Consider the following 16,416-nt stretch of genomic DNA (forward strand, 5'->3'; position numbering starts at 1 on the left):
ACTAAAAATAATATAATTCAGTTCTTTGTACAGATAAGCAAAGATGAAATGGCGAGATTTTATACAAATGCTTCAGAATTATTACCTTCATTTCTTGTTCTCGGTTTGCTGCAGGAGGAACCAAGTGTTTTGCTTCCAATTCGGATATAAAATTGAACCAACCTTTGTGTGAAACATAAAGATTGCAAGGTTCATAGGAAGAAGGCACTATCCATGCACATTGTTAAAAACAAGCTATGTCACCTGACAGGCCCACTGTACTGTATTATGGACAATATCAGAAACTCAGTTATGAACAAAATTGAAAACAATTTGATAGCGTAGTGGTTATGAAACGAGATTACCAATGCCAAAGATGACAAGCTCCGAAATTGATTTCTGGAATTAATGATTATGAAACAGATATATTGTGGGGTTGGGGGTAGGGGTGGAGAGATGTGTGTGGATTTCAGCTGTACCTGCCCAGCTGGGACAGGGAGCAGTTAAAACCCCTCAGTAACGTCCCTGCTGCTTTCCCACCTTGACCTGAGCAGGTGAGAAAGGAATCGCCGGAGGCTGACAGGCCCTTCTTCACAAAGGCAGTTTGTAACTCAGGGAAGCTGCTGCAGTTTGCCAATGAATTTAGATGTTGTCAGCCCTTAGTACGCGGTCAGTATAATGCGATAGCCACTCACTGAGAGGCAGTAACAATACTGGTGTGGGAACGGGATAAAATTCACACTTGGATACCAAAGACTGTTCTTCAAAAGTAAAGTGGGTATTCGTACAAACTGGTAAAACTGAATTGCAGGAGCCCTATCCTGCATAAACCTGATGCTTCTGACTGACCTGTCCTTAACATGACATTGAGTGATAAAACTATTGCATTTAATTGCCCTGAAAAATCCTATGTTAATGAATACAAATCATTCACCCATAGATGTAAACTTATTTTCTGCATCAATGTAAAAGTATAGGATTCAGCACAATGGATTTTAGTTAAGTTTGAATATCATAAGGGCTAATCGTAACAAGTCTTCAAATTCAAATTTAGAACCCTAAGCGAGATTAGACTATTATTTCCTAATGATGCAACTGAACTCAAGAGGCAACTTCAGCCAATAGCTGTCTCAATAGTTGCGTTCACCTCAAATGCACAGAGTGGTATCCAAGCTGATTTGAACTGACCAGGAACTGAGCAAATTCAGAGATTCAAACTGGCTCAATTTGGATTCGCAGACAATCTATATTCTGCTTGGTCAGCTACAAATCAGGCTGAAATGTTGTTATTTAATAAAATCGTACAGGTATGCAATTATATTTGTACAGTATTACAGTGGACTCAAACAATGCTAACAGAGAGCTCTTAATGTGAAATTATTCTGCATCAAATATCAAATTTTGCTTTTAACCTGATGTTTGTTGTGTCAAGACTGACAGTTCTGGCCTCTCTTCCCCCAGGGCCATTGAAGTAGAGGGATTTCCCGTCATTCAGTATCCCACAGCCTATACCAGTCTGTCCTCCTGTAACCTTGAACCAGAGAGGACTGAGCTTATCCTCAAAACGATCACTCATTTCACTGGGGTTTGATGTATTCGGAACACAGGTTCCCTCTTCAACTGCGAGAGAATGGAGCCATGCATCATCAGTAGAAGCAGGTTTCTGCATTAAACATTTGCCATTAAAATAGGGAATCATTTCTATTAATTAAACTGGAAACAGGAACACAAAGAGAAGCAAAGAATTGAACAAAACTTTGGAAAATGCACACCAATAAAACAATTGCTAAACATAAGTTACTTTCAAAATCAATGTGAGGTTACAATTTATAATCCTTGTATATTGTTACTCCTTTGTTATCCCTGAGCACAATGTGATAATTAGAAATACACAACTGAAATATGTACTGCTGTATGACTTGTTAGACTTAGTAAATGTGCTCAATGCATTGAAGGGGGTGTAGAAATACATTATTTTAAGTAATTTATGTCATGCACATTCTAGTAAAGGTAGAACTAGCACCAGAACAATGCCGCAAAACCACTTACTTCTTTTAAAATAAAAGAGCTCTAGTGTTCTTTGTAAAATAAAAATGTACAGATGCTGCTCTCATTTAACTAATATTATAATTCACGGGTCATCTATGAGCCTTGACCTGTTAACACCCTGGTCGTAACCTCCCTGACATGGCCCACAACATGGGTGTCACACTCCATGGCGCCCATTACACTCAATGACAACCACTATTTTCATTAGACTCAGTAGATTTACACAATAGCATGGGGAGAAATAAAATCTACATTTTTCATGTTTAACCCAATATTTGATCAGTCAGTGGTCAGAAAACAGTGCACCTCTGACTCTAGATCTTGGCTCCTCAATTTCTATAGCAATTGGGGTGAATGGGATCAAAGGTTATGGGGGGGGGAGACAGGATTGAGCTGTTGAGTTGGATGATCAACCATGGTCATAATGAATGGTGGCGCAGGCTCGAAGGGCTGAATGGCCTCCTCCTGTTCCTATTTTCCATGTCTCTATGTTTCCTGGGCATCTCACATTTTGGGCCATTTGCAATATTTCACACTTTATTAAAACACATGGGAGGTGGAATTCATCTTGGGAGAAAGCTCAAAATGAATAATAATGGAGGGGGCAAGACATTTTATACTCTGCTCGATTTTGAATGGAAAAAGGAAAATAGCTCAAGTAAAAATATCTCTCCCAATGTTACTTAGAAACATAGAAAATAGCAGTAGGTGGAGGCCATTCAGCCCTTCGAGCCCGCCCCGCCATTCATTGTAATCATGGTGGATCATCCAACTCAATAGCCTAATCCTGCTTTCCCCCATTATTGCTTGTTTTGTACAGGCACCCAGTGCACAGAATCCCTACATCTCAGGCAAGCGGGCAGGATTCTCCCTTACCCGGCGGGGCGGGGGGTCCCGGAAGACGGAGTGGCGTGAACCACTCCGGCGTCGGTCCGCCCCAAAGGTGCAGAATCCTCCGCACCTTCAGGGGCTAGGCTGGCACCGGGGAGGTTTGTGTCCGGCTGGCCAGCATGCAAGGCCTTTGGCGCCACCCCAGCCAGGCCCGAAGGGACTCCTCCAGCCGACCAGAGTCCGCGCATGTGCGGGTGCGTCAGCGGCTGCTGCACATCAGCCATCGCGGAGACTGACACGGCCAACGCGTAGTAAAAGAGTGCCCAGACGGCACAGGCCTGCCCGCGGATCAGTGGTCCCCGATCGCCCCTAGGACCCCGGAGCTCGCCCACGCCACCAGGTCCCGCCGGTAAGGGACCTAGTCTGATCCACGCCGGCGTAACCGGCAAAAAAACAGTGGGACTTCAGCCCATCGCGGGCCAGAGAATTCGGGCAGCCCCCGGGTCCATTGAGTCGCGCCGGTCCCCGCCATTCTCTGGGGAGGGCGGCGTGACTCACGCCTCGCCGACTTTTAGAGGACCGGAGAATTTGGTGGGGGCGGGATTCACGCCAACCCCGGCGATTCTCCAACCCGGCGGGGGGTCGGATAATCCCGCCCTTTATTACAACTAGAAAAGTCTGATTTGAAGTTTTCGGCCCATTTCCATCTGAATGATATGCTGCAATTTAAAAGCAGGGACACTTTAGAAGTTGGCAATTATACAAGTGCATAACAAAGCTGCTGAGTGTTTTATGCAGATTCTAGGTGACTATGAAATGACAATGACCTGATTTCCAGCATGGACTTGTTCATTAGAGGGTCAGAAATCAAAGCCAAACTTATTTTCCTTTGTTGGATATTTCAAGTATCCCTTTACAGCAGATATTACAGGAATTGCAATTCCTTTCATCCAGATCTTGCAAGTGTTTATTTAAAACCTGAGGCAGTGCAATGTAGGCACAAACACTCTTGACAAAAATAATAAGCAAAAGATTGCACTCATTGACTTTGATTCTCCGTTTCTCAATGCCGGTGGGATTCTCCGGGCGGGATTCTCCCAGCCCTGGGCTGGACCAGAGAATCCCCGCGACAGGGCCACGCCGCCGCGACGCTGGCACGAGATGCTCCGCAGAGCGGAGAATCGGCACCATTGCCGCTGGTGTGGTTGGCGCAGCGCCGGTAGCGGGCCGCTCTACGTGGCCGGCCCGCCGATTCTCCGGCCCGCATGGGCCGAGTGGCCATAAGAAAAAAACGAGTCGCGCCGGTGCCGTTCTAACCTGCTCTGAGCTGGCGGGACCTCGGTGTTGAAGGGTCGGGTGGCGGTCTGTGGGGGGGGGGGGGGGAGGGGGGGGGTGCAAGGGGGTTCCGACCCCGGGGGGGGCCTCCGATATGGCCTGGCCTGCGATCGGGGCCCACGATTGGCGGGCCGGCCTCTCTGGCTGGGGGGGCCTCCTTTCCTACGCGCCGGCCCCTGTAGTCCTGCGCCATGTTGCATCGGGGCCAGCAGATTGAAGGAGGCCACCACGGGTGTGTGCGTAGGCGCCGGCGCCACTGTGCATGCGTGGATCCCGCGGCGCACAGTTCGTGCTGGGATCGGCGGCTGGAGCGGTGCGAACCACTCCAGCGTCGTGCTGGCTCCCTGTAGGGGCCAGAATTAGTCCTGACAACGGCCCGTTCACGTCGTTTACGATGCTGTGGGCACTCTGTCGCGGGATTAGAGAATCCCACCCTCCGTTCTTGCTGCAGTGGATGGAGGTTTGGCTGAGTGCCAGATCCTCTATCATCGCTGGCAGCGGTAGCACTGCGGACACACAACGGAGAAACCTGCCCAGTGTTATTTATGTACAAATACAGCAGCAACCTCAGGCAAGGGCAGAACCACGATTAAACATAACAATCTAAAGGTTACTGTCTGAGTTGCACAGCTATGCCACCAGCTTCACCAAAATGCCATCTCATTGATTGGACACAAATTCAACTACATTGGGCGCAGTGAAGCCCCTGACCTACACAACAGATACAAACTAAACTTGCCACAGAAAGTTAGGTACATAGAACATAGAACAGTACAGTACAGAACAGGCCCTTCGGCACTCAATGTTGTGCCGAGCCATGATCACCCCACTCAAACCCACATATCCGCCCTATACCCGTAACCCAACAACCCCCCCCCCTTAACCTTACTAATTAGGACACTATGGGCAATTTAACATGGCCAATCCACCTAACCCGCACATCTTTGGACTGTGGGAGGAAACCGGAGCACCCGGAGGAAACCCACGCACACAGGGGGAGGACGTGCAGACTCCACACAGACAGTGACCCAGCCGGGAATCGAACCTGGGACCCTGGAGCTGTGAAGCATTTATGCTAACCACCATGCTACCGTGCTGCCCTTGAGTCAACCACATTATGACTTCCGGTGTCTCGTACATTTCAGTCCTAGCACCTTTCTAACAACATAACCTCGCTGGCGTTGAAAATTAATACGTGTGGAGTTTCATTCCATCAGGTTTTAATTGCTGTCATTGAAAAAAGTATTTTAAAAAAAACCTTTCTTTGTATTTTTCTCTTTCTTAATTCAGTCTGTCTTCTCCTCACTCTATTTCCCTTTCTCTCTATGATTTGATATTGAATTCACCGATCTAATTTGGGTTACGGGCTTACGGGGATAGGGTGGAAGTGAGGCCTAAAGTGGGTCGGTGCAGACTTGATGGGTCGAATGGCCTCCCTCTGCACTGTATGGTCTCTGTTCTAATTTAATCATTCCGTGTATAGACCATGTGCTGTTAATTTCCCAATTCTTCAATTTGATTCATTAAGGAGATACAAGGGGCGGGATTCTCTGACCCTGGGCCCGGTCGGAGAATCGCCCGGGGGGGGGATTCACCCGACGCCGGTCTGCCGATTCTCCGGTCACCGGAGAATTGGCGCCATTGGCACCAGCACGGCGCCGGTAGAGCGGCCCCGCCCCATGCAATTCTCCACGCGGAATGGGCCGAGTGGCCGCCGAGGTAGGCCTAGTCCCTCCGGCGGCATTCACATGTGGTCCTACCCGGCGGGACTTCGGTGTTCATCCTGCTGCGGACGGCCTGGTGTGGGTCCGACCCCAGGGGGGCCTCCGCCGTGGCCTGGCCTGCGATCGGGGCCTACCAATCGGTGGGCCGGCTTCTCCTGGTGGGGCCTCTTTAACTCAGTGCCGGGCCCCTGTAGCTCTACGCCATGTTGTGTTAGGCCTGCGCGGAGAAGGCAACTAGCACACATGTGCGAGTTCTCAGCAGTCGTAACGCACATGCACAAATTCGCGTCGGCCATAGCGTGCATGCGCAGACCCGCGGCGCCCATTTGACGCCAGTATCGGCAGCTGGTGCTGCATGAGTCGTTCCAGTGCCATGCTGGCACTCTGTAGGGTGCAGGAACGTTGATCCTGGGGGCCTGTTGACGCCGTTGGAAACCGCGATGGCGTTTACGACGGTGTCAACACTTAGCCTCAGGATCAGAGAATCCCATATTCTCTCAGAATCAACATATGGTTGTTGGCCATATTCACTCAGATCCCAGGTGCCACATAGAGGTCTCCACTTCCATCTCACTCTCAGCAACTTGTAGTGCAAAATATCATCAACATTCAATGGACAAGGAAAACGGTAAAAGTGGATACATTTTGCTGCAATTTTCGGTCCATATATTTTGCGAACTTAAAAAAATACCAGCTTTTTTGCAACTATTACATTGGATTGCATTTTGAACATATTAGAATGAACATATTTCCCTTTATTTATCTAGGCACTAACCCTTTCAATGTAAAAATCCAGTTAATTGTCTTAATTTTTGCTGAGAAACAAGAGACACGCTGTCAAACCTTGCACGCATCAGGGAAGATTCACATGAATACCAAATTTAAAGGGAACAATTGATATCCTTGTGATTTTGTCCTGATGAATGCAAGACAAAAAGCTTTGACAGCATATCTCTTTTTCGGCAATGCTCAAGTTCTGTACGACAAAAAACGTATTCTCAATTCTTAATAATAGTGCGGCATAGTGGCACAGTGGTTAGCACTGCTGCCTCACATCGCCAGGGACCCAGGTTCAATTCCAGCCTTGGGTCATTGTGTCTATGTGGGTTTCCTCCGGGTGCTTCGGTTTCCTCCCACAGTCCAAAGATGTGCAGGTTAGGTGGATTGGCCATGATAAATTACCCTTCATTATCCAAAGATGTGCAGGATACTGTTTTAGGATATGGCGGTGGAGTGGGCCTAGGTGGTACTCTTTCGGAGTGTCCGGGCAGACTCGATGGCCCGAATGTCCCCCGTAGGGATTCTATTCTATGATTTACTTTCATCCGTCATTTGACTCTAAAAAGCAATTTAGATTAAATCTTTACCGTCAGCTACTATGTTCTTCATTACTAAATGTCTTATGAACAGTTTTCATTCTTCTTAATGTTCCCAAAATAATTGTCTTCAGAAAGGACCAGCCTCTGAGCAATGCTATTGTTTGGGTTGGATAGTCCTGTCCTGCCTGTGCAGAAGTACCTGCTCTACGTATCGTAGCGTCCCAGACATTTGGCAAAGGTTAAAACATTTTTGGCACAAAGCCATTTGCAGTTTAGTTAAATCAAACAGCTTTTTGATGTTATCTTACCAGTATAGCCAAGATCACAGAAGCAGACACCAGAGATGCAGTCACCATGTCCACTGCAGTAATTAGGGCAGGGTTCAGAGATGTAAACTTCATCTAAGCCAAATGCAGGTGTATTTTTGTGGGTGCTGGTCTCCTGAAACCAGCGGAATCGGGTCTTACTGTAATTCAGCAAAAGAATGAAAGTAATTGAAATAGTAGAATGCAGTTACAGATATGTATTAATCATTGCTGTAGCAATAATAACGCGGTAGTGATTTATTGGCCATTTTTTGCTCAGCGATATCAATTCTACATTGTAGGAATCGGCCTACTGGGCAAACGCAGGCACTTCGTTCTTACATAATACAAACACATGGCATAACAGGTTCCCAGGTGCAGCTTCTTGGTAATGGGCCTTCCAAGCAGAAGGCTGCACACAAGACCTTGCCCCAGGCTTTCCTGCAACCTGTACACTGGTGGCTTCAGAGATGGAGAGAGAGAGGTTGCAAAGCTCGTCTTTTCTCCCAGCAGGTTAGAATCAAAGTGGAGGTTGCATTTCCTCCAGCGCTCTCAAACCAGGCATGGCCAGGATCATTACCTCACTTCCCAGCTGTCACTCGCAAGTTTCGATCAACCACCTGGTGTTCACTTCTTTGGTTTTATGACAATCTTTCAAGCATAACTTTGAGACATTTGCACTAGTGAGTTCTACTTAGAGCAGTTAGACTGTACTTTCAAACAATGTGCTAAACGCAAAGCTCTGTCTACTTGTTCAGGTGAGCATTTACATTCCATGGCACTAATCAAAAAAGAACACTGATACCCACGGATACGCATCTGATCTATGCTCATCATTAGAATCAGTACAGATTCCCTGGTCATTAAGCTGTTTATAGGATCATGTGGTGTGCAAAATGGCTGCCATCACACAAATATAAATTTATCTTCCATTCCTCCCTCCTGCTTTTGGAAAGGATACAAAGGTGTTTGCCAACCCCCGGCACTGTTCTCCGATTGGGGAAATGAAAACTGCACGCATGCGCACTTAAACACAGGATAGAACTGTCGACTCGCTAACAAATTATTTAAAATTAGAAAATTATTGAATATTCCTTCAGTTCTTTACCAAACATTAATCTTTAAGTGCAGTTCAGCAGATCACTTGAAAAGTTTGACGGTTCGGCCTCGTGCTAGCTGCACTTATGCAAGAATGAGTTACAAAACCAAAGTATTGCTGAAGAAGGTTGTAGGTCATCTCAAACCACCAACATGTTTGGTTCATTCCTAGTTTGGTGCTGGATGTTTCAGTAAAACTACCCCATAATGTCCTGAAAGTCAGCTTTTTATAAGGTCACGGAGGAGTCCACACCGAGTAGTGAAGAGAGATCATGGGTGGGATGCTACGCCCCGCCACATTTCTGCCTCACCATGCCGGCGGGATTCTCCATTACGCCGGCTGGTCAATGGGGTTTCCCATTGTGGGGCAGCGCCACGTGGTCGGGAAACCCCCCGGGTGCCGGCAAAACAGAGCATGCCGCCGGCAGAGAATCCCGCCCCATACGTTTACTTTTAATGCTATGATGTGACCATCAATTCACAAGACACGTGATTGGAAGTGAACAGTGGTTTTAATAGTCTTACAACAGAGCCTGCCTGCGACGAGATGAACTGAGAGCAGGCTTACGACTGCAGTGCTTTATACTTGCGGTTAGTGGGAGGAGCCATGGGCGGAGGCAAGGGTGGAGCCCAGTACAAACTCCTCATCTCCCCCTATGGGCAGAGCCGCGCAACGGCTCGTATTCAGAGCCCATGAGGACACAATACATGTAATACAACACTGTGAATTACTAGGTATATAATTCACCACATGTTATATTTAGCTTTTTTCCTGATTGATAAACAGAAGGTAATATATATCTGTGTTTGGCTGTTGATTTTATGTGGAGTTATGTTGAATGGATGGCACAAAACAGGCCATTAGGCCCAATCCACGTTCCACACATCCATCTAATCAAATCAGCATAACCTTAAATTTCTCTCTCTTCTGGTCTTTCTTACATGCTCACCTGACTTCTCCTCAAATGTATCTTTGCTGTTTGCTTCATTTACTCCTCGTGTTAGTTTGAAAATAACATTCTTCCCACATACCTGGATGCGACAGATCTTGGGATAACTATTGTGATTCTTGTCCATGTTTCAAAGTCTCCTGTGTAGAATATTGTCGACTCCCTCAGTTCTCTCGAGCTTCCCTCACAGCCTTTGACACCAGGAGATGCTGGGTAGCAACCTTCTTTTACCAATGACCAAGATCTACCAGCATTATGAGAGTACTGAAGGAGGACAGGAGCGGTGCTACTGAACTGACACTCGCATCCGATGTTCAGCTGGAAAAATCCCAGAAATGATCAATTAAAACAATTCTGAACAACAAATCGTAAGATGCCTTAGGACATGAGTGAGTGTGTGGCATGGTGGCACAGTGGTTAGCACTGCTGCCTCACAGCGTCAGGGACCCAGATTCAATTCCGACCTTGGGTAACTGTGTGGACTTTACACATTCTCCTTGCGTGTGCGTCGGTTTCCAGGTGCTCCAGATTCCTCCCACAGTCCAAAGATGTACAAGCTAGGTGGATTGGCCATGCTAAATTGCCCTTAGTGTCCAAAAAAGGTTAGGTGGGGTTACAGGGATGAGGTGGGGAAGTGGGCCTGGGTATGGTGCTCTTTCAGAGGGTCAGTGCAGACTCGATAGGCCAAATGGCCTCCTTCTGCACTGTAGTGATTCTATGATTCTATGTGTGTATGTGCGCACTTGCTGTAAAATATGTCAATAGTTATATAAAATTGCTGTGTTGTTAGTGACCAGTACACTCTTTCTATGCCCAATTTTAAAGTGAGGACGAATATAGTTCCATCAGATTTTGGCCCCCACAACTTTCTGATTGTGGCAAGAGAAAGTGTAGTGTCAGGGACTAAGACCTCACACCATGGGCGGGATGTTCTATCCAAGCCGCCGTGTGTTTCGTGGTGGTGGAGACAGCCTGCCATTGGCCAGTGGCAGGACGTTCTGGTCCCTCCATTGTCAATGGGGTTTCTTATTGAATGTCCTCCTTGCTTCTGGGGAAAGGCATAGGAAGATCCCACCAGCATGAATGACCGGAAAGTTCCAGCCTATATATTTTAATAAAATATATATCTATGCCCATTGCTATTTCTAAAATGATAAAACTGAACGAAGGTCTTTAAAATGGCTGAACCTATGTCTTACACAAGTTCTTAGGGAATGGTTTAGCACATTGGTCTAAACAGCTGGCTTGTAATGCAGAACAAGGCCGGCAGCGCGGGTTCAATTCCCATACCGGCCTCCCCGAACAGGCGCCAGAATGTGGCGACTAGGGAATTTTCACCGTAACTTCATTGAAGCCTACTTCTGACATTAATTGTAACAATGGCTTCACAGCTCCAGGGTCCCAGGTTCGATTCCCGGCTTGGGTGACTGTTTGTGCGGAGTCTGCACGTTCTCCCCGTGTCTGCGTGGGTTTCCTCCGGGTGCTCCGGTTTCCTCCCACAGTCCAAAGATGTGCAGGTTAGGTGGATTGGCCATGATAAATTGCCAATACTGTCCAAACAGGTTAGGTGGGGTTACTGAGTTACGGGGATAGGGTGGAGGTGTGGGCTTAAGTGGGGTGGTCTTTCCAAGGATCGGTGCAGACATGATGGGCCAAATGGCCTCCTTCTGCACTGTAAATTCTATGTTCTAATAAGCAATTATTATTATAACATGACCTTCTTACTTTTGTAACCCAGTCCCCTAGTAATTTAAAAAAAATTTTTAAATAAATTTAGCGTACCCAATTATTTTTTCCCATTAAGGGGCAATTTAGTGTGATCAATCCACCTACCCTGCACATCTTTTGGGATGTGGGGCGAAACCCACGCAGACACGGGAAGAATGTGCAAACTCCACACGGACAGTGACCCAGGGCCGGGATTCGAACCCGCGTCCTCAGCGCCATAGGCAACAATACTAACCACTGTGCCACCGTGCTGCCCCCAGGCCCCTAGTAATAACATCTAATATACTATATGCTTCATTAACTGCTCTCTGAACATTTAGGGCAGCACTGTAGCACATTTGCTGCACAGTTCCAGAGTCCCAGGTTCGATTCCCGGCTTGGGTGACTGTCTGTGTGGAGTCTGCACGTTCTCCCCGTGTCTGCGTGGGTTTCTTCCGGGTGCTCCAGTTTCCTCCCACAGTCCAAAGATGCGCAGGTTAGGTGGATTAGCCATGATAAATTGCCCTCAGTGTCCAAAAAGATTAGGTGGGGTTATGGGGATAGGGTGGAGGTGTGGGCTAAAGTGGGGTGCTCTTTCCAAGGGCCGGTGCAGATGCGATGGGCTGAATGGCCTCCTTCTGCACTGTAAATTCTATAATTCTATGAATTCTATGAACATGTCCTGCCACCTTCAATGGCCTATGTACCGATACATCTGTTCCCGTACCACCTTAGGAGTTTAGAAGACCAATGCAAAATACCTATTATTCAATTCATCTACCATCGATGGCACAGTGGTTAGCATTGCTGCCTCACAACGTCAGGGACACGGGTTCAATTCCGTCCTCGAGCTACTGACTGTGTGGAGTTTGGGGTGTGGTGATCCTCAGGTTAAATCACCACTAGTCAACTTTCCCCCTCACAGAGGAAAGCGGCCCATGGCCATCCAGGACTATGGCGACTTTACTGATTATTGTCTGATTGTTGATTTGAGTTCGCTCTGTGGAACCTTGCTGTAACAAACTAACTCCCTAGTTTTTCTAAAGTACTATAGTGATTACACTTCATTGACTATGAGTTCCTTATGGGCAGTCCTGAATTTGTGAAAGGCTTATATAAAAGTTATTTTGCTGTGCCTTGAGCTTTATCTGCCTCTGTTTGAAGGCATGCAGCAAAGTTGACCTATCGATACAGTGCTGTGGAATAACAAAGGAAACATCCCCACAGGAGCATCTCATGCAGCTCCCCCAGATCCTCCAGGTCTGTAGATTTGTGTCTGCTCACATCACTGTCCCTTTTTTGCTTGCTTTTTTAATCCCTGGTCCCTTCTGTCTTGGCAAATGTTACTTGGTGATTAATTGAGCTGCCTTTTGAGGTTCTTCAAAAGCTGCCGAAATCTCCTTAATTTGTCAGTGACTGTACGGGGGCGGGGGGGGGGGGGGGGGGGGGGGACCCAGGGAGGTCAAAGTGGGACCAAAGGTACAAAAAGACGTAAAGGCAATATGAAACAAAGAAGGTAACAACCTATATCTATGTTGGCACAAAAAATGAAGTCATTTTGTATCGTCAAAGGTAATGTTTCCAGGCCTTTGGTTGCACATGAAACCACTCCGTTGTCTGGTGGTCTGAGAGCTAGGGCATGCCAAACAAGGAAAGCAGAATTTGAACGGTGGCAAGTGTATTATCAGATATTGTTTAATCGTCAGTCAGCAGAAATCCACAGTGGTCATATAGGCAAATCTCTGCAGCCAGGTAGCCAGATCATGTCTTGGCTGAGCGATTCAAAAAGCAGAAAAATGGGCGGAATAATAGATTATTCCAAGGTGCAGTGCTTGGAGCCTCAGCTCCCAAAGTACTTGAGGCTAGAAGTGGAAAGATGAACATTTAATGTATTTTTGTGACAGTCCTCTACTATATTAAGGGACATGTTAACCTATTTAAAACTAAAAGGGTTGAAGAACATCTGTTAAAGCGCTGGACAGAGGAAGGTCAATGAAAGCATTAATAAAGCTAATTTTTTCAGTCATTTGTACTTTTAACTTCAGTCATTTAACTTTTATGCATTTACAATGGCCGGAATTTTATGGCATTTCACGGCAGCAGTATCTGCTGGGCCCGCCGACGACAAATTCTGGCCGTCGGCTTTTTGTTGTCAGTGGGGGAGGAGGGGTGGTACCCAATGGATTTTAGAATGTACTACATGCAAAGAATAAATATTAGGTAAGGTAAAGTCATCATAGTCCCAGATGGGGCTCCACACCTCAGGCGAGGGGCAAGGTTGAAAAGGCGGGGCCTTCATGAATAACCTCAGCCAGTACGGGAATTGAACCTCGCTCTGCATCACGAACCAACTGTCCAGCCAACTCAGCTAAACCGGTGACCCCCTATACTAAATTGTATGGGAAGGGCCTCCTGTTGTTTTGTGGCCTCACATTGAAAACAATGCAGGCGTATGGACTGTCCTGAGTGTGAAATGTGTTTTTTCACCACCTCTGCTGTTTTATCTTGTTTGTTGATTTAAGTTCGCACTGGAACGCATTGATGAAATACTATCCGCATCTATGACGAGAAAATGTCTTTTCTCGCTTTCTCTTGTCCATTGGCTGTCAGACGCAGACCGACTGGAAAATCCAGCGTGTAACTTTATTGCTCATAATCTCAGGCTGTAATTTTGAACTTTAGGGAAAGCAAATATGTGGCTGTGAATCAGCTGATAACCTCGGAAACCTTTTATTATTTTACCAGCTTTAAATTATTCAGCTCTCACTTTATATGCTACATTGATCAGAAGTTCTTGTGTGGTTCATTCATTTTAATTTACAAGCACATGACCAGTACAACCCACAGCAGGGATTTTATTATAAGTAACAAAAAATTAGGCTGAAGTACAGAGCTCCGTCTGTCAGTCTATCAAAGCGATAATCTCAGAGTGCTTGAAGTGTTATAATTTACTGTCACTCTTACAGTCAAAAATATTCATGCTGGAGAAGCAAAACATGCCAGAGGGCAATGCCCCCATGTCCCTCTCCCCACTATGGGCTGTACTTATCTGTGCGCGCCTGGCGTAGTCTCTTCGCCTGGTTAACATTGGTCCAGATCTGTTCTAAATATTGGGGGAAATCCTAATGTGAGGGGGACGATACAGCAAGGAAGCCTTCTATTACGATATTAATGTATTTACATCATAGGTCATAGAATCCCTACAGTGCAGAATGAGGCCATTCGGCCCATCGAGTCTGCACCGACCCTCCAAAAGAGCACCCCACCCAGGCCCACTCCCCTGCCCTATCCCCATGAAACCTGACCACACATCTTTGAACATTAAGGGGCTATTTAGAATGGCCAATCCACCTATCCTGCACATCTTTGGATTATGGGAGGAAACAGGAGCACCGGAGGAAACCCATGCAGACACAGCGACAACGTGCAAACTCCACACAGTCACCCAAGGTCAGCATTGAATCCAGGTCCCTGGCGCTGTGAGGCAGCAGTGCTAACCAATGTGTCGCCATGCTCATTTAATGAGCTTCCCAACCTTCCTGGGCGGGAACCTTGTTACATCAATAGCAGGGAGCGTGGACGATTGCGTCGTGAGATCTTGCTGGTGAAAATCCTGCTTTTGGCCATTTGGGGCAAACGCAGGTGCAAATCCCCGGCCTACATACACTCCATGGATTTACATATCAACAGGGATACGTTGCTTATGTTAATTCAACGTAACCAGCTTCTATTGATGGTTGTAGTCCACATGAGCCTCCTCCCACTTTAATGACATCTTGTTATTCTTCTCCAATAATCTTTGTTTTCCTCCTACTGCATGTGATCATTAAGCCTCCCATTAAATGAATCCATGCTATCTGCTTCGACAACTCCATGCGGCAGTGAATTTCACATTCTCATCCCTCTTTGTATAATGAAATTCCTCCTAAATTCTTTCTTTGCTCCATTAGTGGCTATCTTATATTTATACTGCCTTGTTCCAGATTCACCACAACTGGAAACAACTCCTCCATATTGATGCTAGTAAACCACTTCAGAATTTGAAAGTCACCTTGTCTTTTCCAGAACAAAGAGCTCCAAGCCTGTTTAATCATTCTAGATTTCTCTTTGTTGTGGTATGAGGGGAAAACTACACTGCCCACTCCGAGTATGACCTTACATTTTTGTGATATTAGCACAAAATTCCTTTGTCTGCTATTTTAGCCATTTTAAATAAACAGATGCAAGCCTCCGTTAATAGATTGGAGAAATGCGCTGTGTTTGTTATGAATGCCGCCACGTGATTCAACTCCTTATTCAGTTACCTCAGACCTAACACAACGTCGATTAGACCACAGTTTTACTGAACTTCAGCTGTACTGCCACTGTGGAAAACAATTCAGTCCGAAGACATATTAGATTTACTGCAGCTGAATAGAAAGAGAGATTGTCTGAAAAATCTAATCCCTAACTCTGCTCTTTCCTTAGTGGTGTTTGTAAAAGATCCCCTACAGCACTATTTTTCAGAAGAGCAGCGAATCTTCTTCGGATTCTGTCCAATATTACCCACTCACCCAATACTGACAAAATAATAACATATTGGAGCGGCAGGGGAGCACGGTCGTTAGCGCTGTTGCTTCACAGGGCCAGGGTCCCGGGTTCGATACAGTACTGAAGGAAGCCATGAGGCCCCACGTAGAAACGTTCAACTAATCCTCCTACCCTGCTCAGGACCCTACCCATAACCCTGCAAATGGTCTCCCCACTGGGCAACACAGTCAATCTAATCAATGGGAGTAAGTGACAAAATCATGGCAGTTAAGCCAAACCAACATCAATATTACTGTTTTTTTTAACTCCTTACCTCTTCCTCTTTATGGGCCTCACTCCTCTTTCACCATCAGCTGTGACTTTCTATTGATTTGTCCCTTCCGCTCTTTCTCATCCTGTTCTTTCTGGATGTCTATTATTTCCTGCTTTGCCTTCTGTTTGTTTCTCAATGTGTCTGGATGTAACTTTCACACTTTCTCACAGATAGTGCAACTGTGCCTTTTTATTTTATAAGTGGCAGATAAGAAGCCTCACTGGGATGGTGGGAGTGGCCACCAGGAAGGTGTTTCTTTTATATATGCCCTATACA

General features: G+C 46.3%; 1 protein-coding gene across 1 annotated transcript in view; it reads right to left on the reverse strand.

The window, feature by feature from the left end:
* LOC119973445 (reelin-like) overlaps positions 1–16,416 on the reverse strand; it is a 415,628-nt gene that overhangs the window by 113,267 nt on the left and 285,945 nt on the right. The window contains 4 exon segments of the mRNA XM_038811578.1: positions 86–162; positions 1,392–1,599; positions 7,546–7,703; positions 9,673–9,908. Coding sequence (XP_038667506.1) covers positions 86–162; positions 1,392–1,599; positions 7,546–7,703; positions 9,673–9,908 — 679 coding nt within the window.

Source organism: Scyliorhinus canicula, chromosome 11 (genome assembly GCF_902713615.1).
Source record: "Scyliorhinus canicula chromosome 11, sScyCan1.1, whole genome shotgun sequence".
NCBI classification, from domain to species: Eukaryota; Metazoa; Chordata; class Chondrichthyes; order Carcharhiniformes; family Scyliorhinidae; genus Scyliorhinus; species Scyliorhinus canicula.